This window comes from Piliocolobus tephrosceles, chromosome 14 (assembly GCF_002776525.5).
Source record: "Piliocolobus tephrosceles isolate RC106 chromosome 14, ASM277652v3, whole genome shotgun sequence".
Taxonomy (NCBI): Eukaryota; Metazoa; Chordata; class Mammalia; order Primates; family Cercopithecidae; genus Piliocolobus; species Piliocolobus tephrosceles.
In genome coordinates, this window is record NC_045447.1 from 101300134 (window position 1) to 101311877 (window position 11744).

At 43.5% G+C, this 11744-nt stretch overlaps 1 protein-coding gene across 5 annotated transcripts in view; it reads left to right on the forward strand.

Moving 5' to 3' along the window:
* DAPK1 (death associated protein kinase 1) overlaps positions 1-11744 on the forward strand; it is a 212160-nt gene that overhangs the window by 144051 nt on the left and 56365 nt on the right. For all 5 annotated transcript variants that reach the window (XM_026446963.1, XM_026446961.1, XM_026446962.1 and 2 more), the window contains exons 8-17: positions 19-171; positions 523-568; positions 1675-1764; positions 3054-3146; positions 5858-5977; positions 6422-6520; positions 7248-7346; positions 8734-8832; positions 9866-10063; positions 11489-11686. In XM_026446963.1, the coding sequence (XP_026302748.1) occupies positions 19-171; positions 523-568; positions 1675-1764; positions 3054-3146; positions 5858-5977; positions 6422-6520; positions 7248-7346; positions 8734-8832; positions 9866-10063; positions 11489-11686 (1195 nt within the window). The remainder of the gene's footprint in view (positions 1-18; positions 172-522; positions 569-1674; positions 1765-3053; positions 3147-5857; positions 5978-6421; positions 6521-7247; positions 7347-8733; positions 8833-9865; positions 10064-11488; positions 11687-11744) is intronic.

Sequence of the window (11744 nt, forward strand, 5' to 3'; positions counted from 1 at the left end):
CAACTTTATTTTTAACAGCCTAAGTGGGGCTTCCCCATTTCTTGGAGACACTAAGCAAGAAACGTTAGCAAATGTGTCCGCTGTCAACTATGAATTTGAGGATGAATACTTCAGTAATACCAGTGCCCTAGCCAAAGATTTCATAAGAAGACTTCTGGTCAAGGATCCAAAGTGAGTGTCCGTGTTCCTGAAAGGTCCTTGGCCACGGCCTCAGCCAGCCCAGAGCCCGTGCCTGTTCCATGCACAGGGCCGCGTTTCTCAGACCCTGCTTGCTTCATCTGCCAAAGGGTAGCATGCCGTGTGAAACGCTTCAGAAAATGCGTGCAGGGCCCTCTGCCCCCGCTCGGTCGGTCCCTGCAGGCACAGTGAAATAATCACAAAAAGACCGATGTCGTTTTTGGCTTTCTTCCCTGAACTGCATTTTCCAGGGTATCTGCTTGGCAGGCCCAGCCAGCAGGAAAACAACCATAGTATTTGCTGCTATGGTCACAGCATTTTTTCCTTTTTCCCCCTCCCCTCAAGGAAGAGAATGACAATTCAAGATAGTTTGCAGCATCCCTGGATCAAGGTGAGTTGCATATTACTTCACTGTTTAGATCACTTTCTATGTGATTGGTTTGGGCACCCTGGTATTCGTGTGTCTTAAAGTACTGCTAACCACAGGTCACACCTGGAGTGTTAAGTTTGCTATTTGCATCATATTTTAAGAAAAGCTGACAGGTTAGACTGTATCCTAATGATCCCAGAGGTGGGGAGAGAGGAATAAGCCAGCACAGAGCAGGATTGTAAAAGGTCAAGCCCACTCAACAACTGTGTTTGGAGTGACCTGTGGGGTGTTGGCCCAAACAGTATATTTAAAATTTTATGTTGATTCCAGCATGTAAATATCAATCAAATCTGGATTTCCAGCTTCTCTTGGAAAATCTGAAGATCTGCTGACACTGAGCCCTCATTCCACATGGCCTTGGGAAGTGGCACAGGCACCTTGGTGCTGGGGAACAGGGTCCCCTGGAACATTACACCTTTACATTACCTGCCTGGCCTGATTGACATTTGGATTAAAGTTGCTTCAATCCAGGGCAGAAAGGATTAGGGGTGGGAAAGGATGATAGTTATAGAATAAAATCATGAAACAAAGAAGTGAACATCACAGAAACAGGCTTTGGGGGCAAATAGCTCCCAGCGGTTACCTGGGCTCTCCTAGCGAGCTGTGGTGTCTCCTCCTCCCAGAGGTGGAAGACAAAAGCTAAATACATCTACTGAAAAAGATACAGTACAAGGAATTCTCCTGCTATAGGCCAATCTAACTTTGCTGACCTCTGAGATCCCTCCAACCTCTACATTACTTGGTGATACCCAAGTTCGAATGCCTCATAACGTAGCCTCACCATGAATATTGCCATTCCCAAACTATCAGTGTGGAAAGTCATGATTTAGTTTGACCCCAAGCTCTACTTCTCCCCAGTGTATATGGATGATACGAAACCCTCAGATACAAGAGTGAGTCTGCTAAGACTAGGTGCCTAGATATTCCATGTTATCCCAACTTCCTATGCTAATTTAATAAGGTGAATGCATAAGCATCCTGAATAAGGAGATGTTTCAAAAAATTGTCATATAACACATTTTTGTAATTTGAGAGCTTTAATTTTTTTTCTTGGATTTTTATTTTAGCCTAAAGATACACAACAGGCACTTAGTAGAAAAGCATCAGCGGTAAACATGGAGAAATTCAAGAAGTTTGCAGCCCGGAAAAAATGGAAAGTAAGATTGTTTGTTGTGGAGGGATTAACAAATTCTATTTCCTGTGTAGAGCAGTGTGTGGTCAGGGTCCGTCTCCTCTGATACTGGCAATATGGAAAATACATCATTTCCTCTTTTTAATCCACCCTGTAGTGTTCCTAACCATTACTCTATTTTCAAAAACAAGCAAAAACAATATTTTAGTCACTTTAACTCATACCATTAAATGTACTTTTGTATTTTTTCCATCGAAACCATTCTCAATGCAAATTTTTATAGCAGCGCCATTAAATTATAGTGAAATCTTTTTCTAATACTACGAGCCACATTTTAAATAGGTTCATTCTTTGTGGTAAGCAGCATGAGATTACATTTGTGCTGTAACTCGTGTAAGTAGGTCTCTCAGCCCTGCCTTTATCTGTGAGTGGTTGGAGTGGGGGTGGGTTGGGGCCATGAGCATTTGCAGGGTGGCCTCTTCCTCCTAAGTGTGGATGGCCTCCACAGGGCCTGGGCGGGACATAGATCTGAAGGCATTGCAGACATCCTGGAAGAAATCACGCTTCAGGGCTAAGAAGGTGATGGGATGGTTTCCTGTGCCCAGGGTCACGTCAAACCCAGAAGAAGTGGGTACCTACCAGGTCTTCCCAGCTCAGGGCCAGAAATGTACCTCGTTTTCACACCTACCGATTTTGGGGTGCTATGGTAGGGATGAGGAAGACCACAGCACTAGATTTTCAAGAAGTCCTTAGAATTAGGCTTAAAGTAGAGAGAGAGCAACCATACATTTCTCTTTCTCACTCTCATTCTTTAACTGTGCTTTTGCCTTTGAGAGTAAATGCAGAAATGTTTTTTCTATAAGAGGCCCCCCAGCTGTTCACTTCCATCAGCTCTCGCAGTTTGGTCATTACATTGTCTACCATCACTGCTTATGTGGCACAAAGGACACAGAGCAAGGCCCCTGCATTCTGTGCTTCTCTGAGGGGGGACCTGCAAGGGTCAAATCACCTTCTCCAAAGAACAGAGAAGAAAATATATAGAGAGAAAGGATGTGGGGTGTCCAGCTCTGTAGTTCAATAATGAAACATTGAAGGAGAATCTCTATATCCTGTTGTCTTGATTTCTAACACCTTTAAAATTCCTTAAGCAAATACAACCCAATTCGCTGTAGCATTGCCCACCTGGGAGAGTGTGTGCTCATGCCTGTGAACACGATCTCAAAGGCTTTGTCGTTTGTACACATTTGACAATTGTTACATAAGCTGTCTCTCCTCCTCTCACCCTACCTTTTTTTTTTGTCTTTAAAAAAAAAGCAATCCGTTCGCTTGATATCACTGTGCCAAAGATTATCCAGGTCCTTCCTGTCCAGAAGTAACATGAGTGTTGCCAGAAGCGACGATACTCTGGTAAGCAAACCCGTGTGCCCTGGTGCTCCTTTCTCAGCACTGGGTACTCAGAATGTCCAAACTGTCCTATTCGTTCAACCTCCCAGGAAGCTGAAGTTGTGGAAATGGCAAGCCGATTCTTGATCCCCTCAGAGGGATTTGGGGGTGCTGATTTATGCACACTCTTGCTTTTTTCCTCTTTTTTTCTCTTTGATTTGATTGGTGCTGTCCCCTCTCATGGCCCCATACCTCTAACACTACCCTCCACCTTGATGCGAACATAGGCACAGACCACCCCCCAACACACACACGCACACACACACACGCACAGCAAATGCACATACACAGAGACACACTCGCTGATGTTTTGGTAAAAGAGAGGCTAGCCAGCAGAAAAGAGCTTATTCTAATTTGCATGAACCGTTGCCGCTGACATAGAAGAATCTTGGTTAACAGTAGCACAGAAGGGACAGACAACCGTCACCTCCTTCCCACACACACGCACCAGAGAATCAGGAAGAATGCAGTGCTGCTTGCTGGCGTGTCTCCTAGCAGACCATGGCCTGGTGTTGACTGCCCAAGGCCCTTGAGAATAACTCCAGCTTTCTTAGTTTTAATGTGAACTTTGACAAAGTGGCAAAGATTTATCAAATTTGTTTTTCAGTACCCTCTAGTTATGTTTCCTTTGTAGTTAGAAATGCATTCATTTTCCAATTTCTAGCCTTTATTTGCTTTATTTTCCCCCCAATCCAAACTGAAACCTAATCACAGATAAGCTCTTCAGATATGAGTAGAAGCGTCCGAATTCAACAAGACTTTCCCCTGACAGTCAAACAGTGGGCCTTTATTAAGTCAGGAGGTGAAGGAGACTCCAGACAAGGCAACCACGGTCGTCCTGTGGGAACTACCCTGCCCCTGTAAACTGAACAGTCAGCATTTCCCCGGTGGAGCCGAGTACTTCAGGGTGGGAATTGCAGACACCAGCTCCCCATTTTTCCCCTTAAGGTAGTAGCTTCACTGAGGCTCCACATCTAGCCTTATGGAGTGAAATGGGATTGGAGATATTTAAAAAAAAAACACAAAAGAGAAGCAGGTTAGGGTGAAAAGAGAGAGAAGAGGAGGCTTTGTTTGGGAATCGTTAGAGGGTGGCTGCGCAACCAGCGAGAAGATAAAAACTGTGACTCTAAGTAAGATAATGAGGATGATTAAAGATTGCAAATTGAAGTCACTGAATATTCAACTGGGAGACGTTACATGTGTCACAGTGAAAAGTTTAGGGTAGGAGAGGGACCAAGGGTCGTGTAGGAGCTCCAGGTGGAAAGATACCCTGCCAGAGGTCAGATTCCCTCATCTCCATATTCTAATCATGGGGTGAGTCATAACAATCTGCTTTATTCCTTCTGTTTTCCCCATTTCTCTTGACTTGAGCTTTCATGTAAATGCCTCTTAGTCATTGACTTGAATTGTGACAGAAAAGCAAAACTGGTGGCATTCTTAAACATGCATTTTATACAAATATTACTAAAGCCCACATGGAAAGTGTTTGGATTCAGATCTGTAGAGAAGAGAAAGCAGATGGAGAGACATGCTTTCTCCATTCTCCCCCACAAGCAGAGATTCAGCCTCTGTAGATTCACTTTTCCAGATTTGAAATTCCAGTGGTCATAATTCTATGTTTATCATTTCAAAAATTTTGTTTAGGATTTTTCTAGCTGATTCCTTAGTTTTAATGTGAATTTTGACAGCGTAGCAAGGATTTTTCAAGTTTTTGTTCACTGCTTTTCTGGTTATTTTTCCTTTGTAATTAGAAATGCATCAGTTTTCTGATTTCTAGCCTTTTTTTTTATTTAGAGCCTATTTTTTAAATTTTTGTTTTTTTTTTTTTTTTTTTTTATAATTGGGACCAGCTTTCAGAGAATTTTGCCATGTTATTCTATACATAGTGATGGAAGAAATACGAGTGATCAGAAAACAATTCTGTAGTTGGAAACATTCCAAATTGAGAATATCTTATTCAAAGGCATCATTTCTTTGCTTCAGTAGGTTTTCCTTTTTTTTTTTTTTTTTTGAGGCAGAGTCTCGCTCTGTCACCCAGGCTGGAGTGCAGTGGCGCAATCTCGGCTCACTGCAAGCTCCACCTCCCGGGTTCACACCATTCTCCTGCCTCAGCCTCCGAGTAGCTGGGACTCTGCACCCAGCTAATTTTTTTTTTGTATTTTTAGTAGAGATGGGGTTTCACTGTGTTAGCCAGGATGGTCTCGATCTCCTGACCTCGTGATCTGCCCATCTCGGCCTCCCAAGGTGCTGGGATTACAGGCATGAGCCACCGCACCTGGCCAGTGGGTTTTTCTTTTTCCTTTTCCAGGAAGAGACTATGTTATACCTAAAGATTTTCACAGTGGTTTTAGGAACTGCGTTTTGACAGATTCTTAAGATAAACACAAAGGGTTACTTGTCATCATCATCATTTGAAATCTGGATCTCAGACACTGTCTCTGGGCTATACTGCAGTTAACATTAAAGCCCAGGTAAACAGTAAATAGTGTTTGCAACATGGAAGGAGCAAAAATTTCCCTCCTGGGTCCCTTCATGACTGTGTGGTTTTGGGGAATAAATGGCTTACTTTCCTCTGAATCCCCCTGTTAACAAGTGAGCACAGGTTTCTTTTATGTTGGTAAGAGAATCATGGCTAGCAATGTAACTCTGTTTCCATCTTGGCTGTCTCTCTCAAGGATGAGGAAGACTCCTTTGTGATGAAAGCCATCATCCACGCTATCAATGATGACAACGTCCCAGGCCTGCAGCACCTTCTGGGCTCATTGTCCAACTATGATGTTAACCAACCCAACAAGGTCTGGTTCTGTTCTGCAGTATAGTGGAGGGGTGGGTCACAGTGACCTTGCTCTTCCATATCAAAGGAAGGACCCCATCTGCTTCTCCATTCTCCTTTCCAATTGGAAGCTCCATACTCTGGGGAAAATCAGTTCTGTTTAGAGAGTGATTTGAGTTACAAATAGGGTCTTTTTGCATTGAGGACCTTCCTTCATTCACATATTGTATCTCTACCTATGAAATTTGAGATCTTCTCATCCTGCTAATGAAAATGTCCCCGATGAGAATCCAAAAGGGGAAGGAAAGGTTTTATACCCTTCTACCTGTCTTCTCTTCCTGCCACTCAGCAGTAGCTCTATGTCTGTTGAGACAGGGGAAGGTGTGTGGGAACAGCAGTCATCATTTGGGCTTTTCCTTTCCTACCAAACCTGAAAATCAGTAATTTTTTTTCTTGCCTATTCTAGCACGGGACACCTCCATTACTCATTGCTGCTGGCTGTGGGAATATTCAAATACTACAGTTGCTCATTAAAAGAGGCTCAAGAATCGATGTCCAGGATAAGGTCATAATTGTTTTATTGAAATGAATTGAATTTTAAAGTATTATCAAATGTCTCTTAATTATCGGGGTAACAGAGGAAAAAAAATGTATGTCCTAACTTGTTTCTCAGTTTCCTGTAAAGGAAGATAAGCTGCTTTTCCAACAGCTTGGTACAGCCTGACACATGCATTAGAGAGGCAAACATTTATCATTTATCCTCCCCTTGGCACTTCTGCTTGACATCAGCATTTCTTTGTACACTACCCAGATTTTCCTTTTTACCGGTCACATTTACTCGACAGTGTTAGATGCCACACATGAAAAAGTTTTATTATCTAATTATTCGCATCAGAAATGTGTTTGCCTGCTTCTGTAGACGTGAGCAGAGCTGTAAGTGGAGTAGATCCGGTCCTCTGCAGTAAGGGATTCTTAAACAGAGGGGGAGATGAGGGTTTACAAACAGAAAAGAATTGTTTATTTCAAAATCATTTTAGATTTACAAAACAAGGTGGAAAAGTTCCAAAAGAGTTCCATTATCTGCGTCACCTGGGTGCCCCAATGCTAGCATCCTGTGTAACCACGGTACATTGTCAAAGGTGTAAAAGAGAATGAGGGCCTCATTCCTCTGGGAAGTTGCTCCTCTGGGGTTTGTCATCACGCAGGAAGGGAAATACAGTGACTCTGAGGGATGCCTGCGTCCGGCGCTGTCAGCTTTTTAGAAATGTGACCCCAGGTTGATTTTCCTGCAGGGTGGGTCCAATGCCATCTACTGGGCTGCTCGGCATGGCCACGTCGATACCTTGAAATTTCTCAGTGAGAACAAATGCCCTTTGGACGTGAAAGACAAGGTAAGGCCACTTCTCTTAGGAGGAACCTGAGGATGCATGTGAGAGTGAGTGCTGGCCTCCCATGTGCATCGGAACCCAAAGGAAAGGAATCAGCACCAACATTCACCAGCAGAAAATTTAAATTGGAAATTTCTTGTTGCTGTGGTTTGATTTAATATTGAAATCAGCCTTAAGCCAAAATCTTCTAGGTAGTTGCCATAATACTCACGCATTGAATTATAATCCCCATAACTTAAAAACCTCAAAGTGCTAGTAGAAAGACAACCAGAGAAAGACCCTCAGTCTCGATTCGATTTTCTTCCTGACTCAACCTTGTGCTTTTAAGCGGATCTCTCCTATTCTCTTCTTCTCTGAAGTAGCTGATAGTGCTGACCTGACAATCATAGACACTAGAAGATACTAATGAGACAATGCACATAAAGTAATAAAGTAAGGCTTTTTTTTTTTTTGGCACAACGGTGTTATAAAAGTTACTGACTTATCAAGATACCTTGTTTTCATGTATGTGTGTTTCATTAAGTTCACACAACAATCCTGTGAATTAATTGGCTGTGCGGGAACCTGAACCTGGGATTCCTACCTAATAATAATGGGGCTCATCCATTATTTATTCTACTGTACAACACTTCTCTGCTTCCAGTACTGGCAGACTAATTCAACATGCTTAGTCAAGCTGCCACACACAGTTGCATGGATTGTTCACTGCACCATGTCTGAGGGGTAACATTGCTATCAGAGACATACATTTATTATGGCAGTTATCTGGAAGGTGGCAACCATATATCTTGTTTTGTCTTCTTAAAATTTGTTTATGCTGATGATTTTCTGTGGGGTGGATAGAAGTAAAGTATATTAAAGGATTTGCACCTGTTACTAATTCTCAGAAAGTTATTACATGGGCAAATAGTGATATTCTTTAAAATTTCTGAGAAAATCTCTGAGAATATACGAAAACAAATTTCTAATCATAGGCAATGAAATGAGAAGCTTGTTAATAAGTAAAATAGTTCATTTAAGTAACTGCTGAATGATGAACCCAATCGTAAAGAGAATGTTGTGTTTAAAAAAGAAGAAAATCACACAGCTAGAAGTGTCAGTACATAAAGAAGATTGAGAACAGCCATCATGGAAAAGGGAGAGCCTTCTCCTGAGTTGTTTGCACTTCACAGGATGTGCTAAGTGTGTGGGCTTAATACTGACTGTGTGGTGGACACCCCAACCCCAGGTCCCCATCCTAGCCGTTATCGGGGCATCTGCCCGAGGTGGGTGGGTGGAACCAAAGGGGATGGAGTGGAACCAGGCAGGCCTGGGTATAGGCCTTGGGTTCTGGTCTCCATAGCCTGCTCACAGATGTGGCTCAGAATCACCAGCTCCTTTTCTTCTGCAGTCTGGAGAGACAGCCCTCCACGTGGCGGCTCGCTATGGCCATGCTGACGTGGCTCAGTTACTGTGCAGCTTCGGCTCCAATCCCAATATCCAGGACAAGGTGGGTCGTGGCTGACGTCCTCCCTTCCTCTGCTCTATACATGAATGTACAGGCAGCCAGATGGTACAGTCGGGGCCTTTAGAGTTTTATCCAAGCTAGGTTTTCTGTCTTCCACTACAGAGGGCAAGGACTCAAAAGGCAGGGACTCAAACAGAAGTACTAGCTAAGGTGTGCAGGGTGCTAATACCAGGATCAGGTCTAACCACTTCATTCATTCATGCATTCAGTCTGCTGAACAGCCCTATGAGGTGAATGACTATTATCATTCTCGTTTTGAGATGAGGAAATCAAGGCAGGGAAAGTTTCTGTAACTTTCCCAGGCTCACAAAGCTCAGAAGTGGTAGAGCTGGGGCTTGAACACACACAGTCTGGTTTCAGAGTCCACGTTTGTCACCACCGCACTAGGATGGCCTCTCATCGGCGCATTTATGTATCTAATGATGTTGATCCTGAAAATCCAGGCCTCCCAGTCTGTAAGGACTGCCCTTGACTTGTGTGTGGCTCTCGTAATTACTTTCTTGCCAAAGCAACAATACTGTTACCACTCACCTTGTGTTGTAAACATGACAGAAAGCTGGAGGCATCAAGGTTGCTGGAAGAATTCATGCTCAGGGAAGTGCTCACCTACTATTAGTAGTTTCAGATAAAGTCAGCGAGGCACTTATTAGAAAGATGCTGTAATGCACCTGCATGAAGGCTCTATTGTTCAGAGAAGCAGGGCCGATGGTTTCAGCGGGCTCCCGAAAGTCAATTGTCAGTCATATGCTGAGAAAGCCAAATTCATCAAACACACAAGTGTTGAGGAAGGAAAATGAATGAAGGAGAGACATCAGATCTACCTCTTAATGCTGGTGGCTCACACTTATGTTGTTATTTTATTCCAGATTAATATTTCACTCCAGTACCTATGAGCTCTTTCCCTCTGCTGCCTTGGTTGCGTTTCTGCCAAATTTGACAGGGACTCTCACCTTGCTTTATACTTTGTTTCTCATTGTTGTTTTCTCCTCCTCTCTGCACTTGTCTCCTTGGCCAGGAAGAAGAAACCCCCCTGCACTGTGCTGCCTGGCACGGCTATTACTCTGTGGCCAAAGCCCTTTGTGAAGCCGGCTGTAACGTGAACATCAAGAACCGAGAAGGAGAGACGCCCCTCCTGACAGCCTCTGCCAGGGGCTACCACGACATCGTGGAGTGTCTGGCTGAACATGGAGCCGACCTTAATGCTTGCGACAAGGTGCCTTATGGGGGAAGACTGATACGCACTGGGAAGTGATCTAGGGGTCTAGAGGGACCACAGGACTCCTCAGTTTCTTTCCCTAAGATAACAAACTTGAATGCAGCAAACTGTAATTACCCCTTCTCTTCTCTGTTCCAAAGATTCTGTGAACTTTTCTGTGTTGTACTTAATAATTAATATTAATTTGTGGCATATAACAAAATTCATGAATTGATCAAATGACTTTGGTCTCTAAATGATTTTTAGCTTTAAAGCTTTAGAGCAGGTACAGTGATGTTCACTGAATCCGAGACAATCCTCATTGAGGACTAACACTGGCAACACACTGTTAATTTTTAGATGAACAAAGAAATAGATGTTTTACTTATTTCTATCATCTGCTGTGTTGTAAAAAGACAATAAACCACTCTTGTCTGGCAATCTCAATGCTAGACCAGGTGTTCCATGTTTTTACTTAAACAAATTCAGCCTCATCTGTTTCTATTGTGATCTGTACTTAAAACAAGGCTGTGATGTTGCTATATACAGTTAGATGTGGGATTCTGTAGTTGATTTAATATCTGCCCTTTGTGAAGTTATTTTCTTGGTATGGAGCAATGGTTCTGAGTGGGGGGTGGGGGCTGACTTTGCCCCCAGGGGTGTTTGATAATGTCTGGAGATACTTTCTGGTTGTCACAACTAGAGATGAGGGTTGCTACTGGCGTCTCATCGATCCCAGCCAGTGGTGCTACTAAACATCCTGCAGCCCACAGAGCAGCCCCCTTCGGCAGAGAATCACCCAGCCCCAAATGCCAGTAGCGCTGAGGCTGAGAAACCCTAGCACAGCTAAGTTTTAAACATGTTTCAGAACTCTCCACCAGCTCCTAAAACTCAACACATCGATTCGTCAGGGATTCTGTAATAGGTAGAATGAAGGCCCGGGCTGGTTTTCCACGGGATGCAGAGGTTAGACGTGTTAAATCTGCTTCTCATTTGTATGACAGCCCTTGAGCAAGTTGTTTCACAATACTTTCACATTTTTCCTGGTGCAAAGTAAAATAATAGGCTCTCTATTTAGGAAATTGGCAAAGATTGCTGGGCAAATGTTTTTAAAAGTGTTTTACAAATGCTTTGATTAAAGAGGCCATTGGAGTATCAACAATTACTTATGTTCTATCTGATTGTACTGCCGAAGCCTACATGAATCAAGCTGGTGTTAGCTTGGGATGTGATTATTTAGAGAGGAACACGGAAAGCTCCACATCCTCCCAGTCCTTACCCCTGCTATAGGAGTAAAGTTTCTTCATTTAAATCCTCCACTAGGCCTTTTAGTAGTGATCTTGTTGCCAATTAAACCTCACTCAGTGGCGGCAGGAAAGGTGGAGAGATGGAGGCCACACGCCCAAGCGTAAAGCTCTCATGATCTCTGCGGTTTGTTTCCAGGACGGACACATTGCCCTTCATCTGGCTGTAAGACGGTGTCAGATGGAGGTAATCAAGACTCTCCTCAGCCAAGGGTGTTTCGTCGATTATCAAGACAGGCACGGCAATACTCCCCTCCACGTGGCGTGTAAAGATGGCAACGTGCCTATAGTGGTGGCCCTCTGTGAAGCAAACTGCAATTTGGACATCTCAAACAAGGTACGCACAGAGCACAGGATCCCTGCAGTTTCCAAGTGTGTCCATCCACCTGATTCTG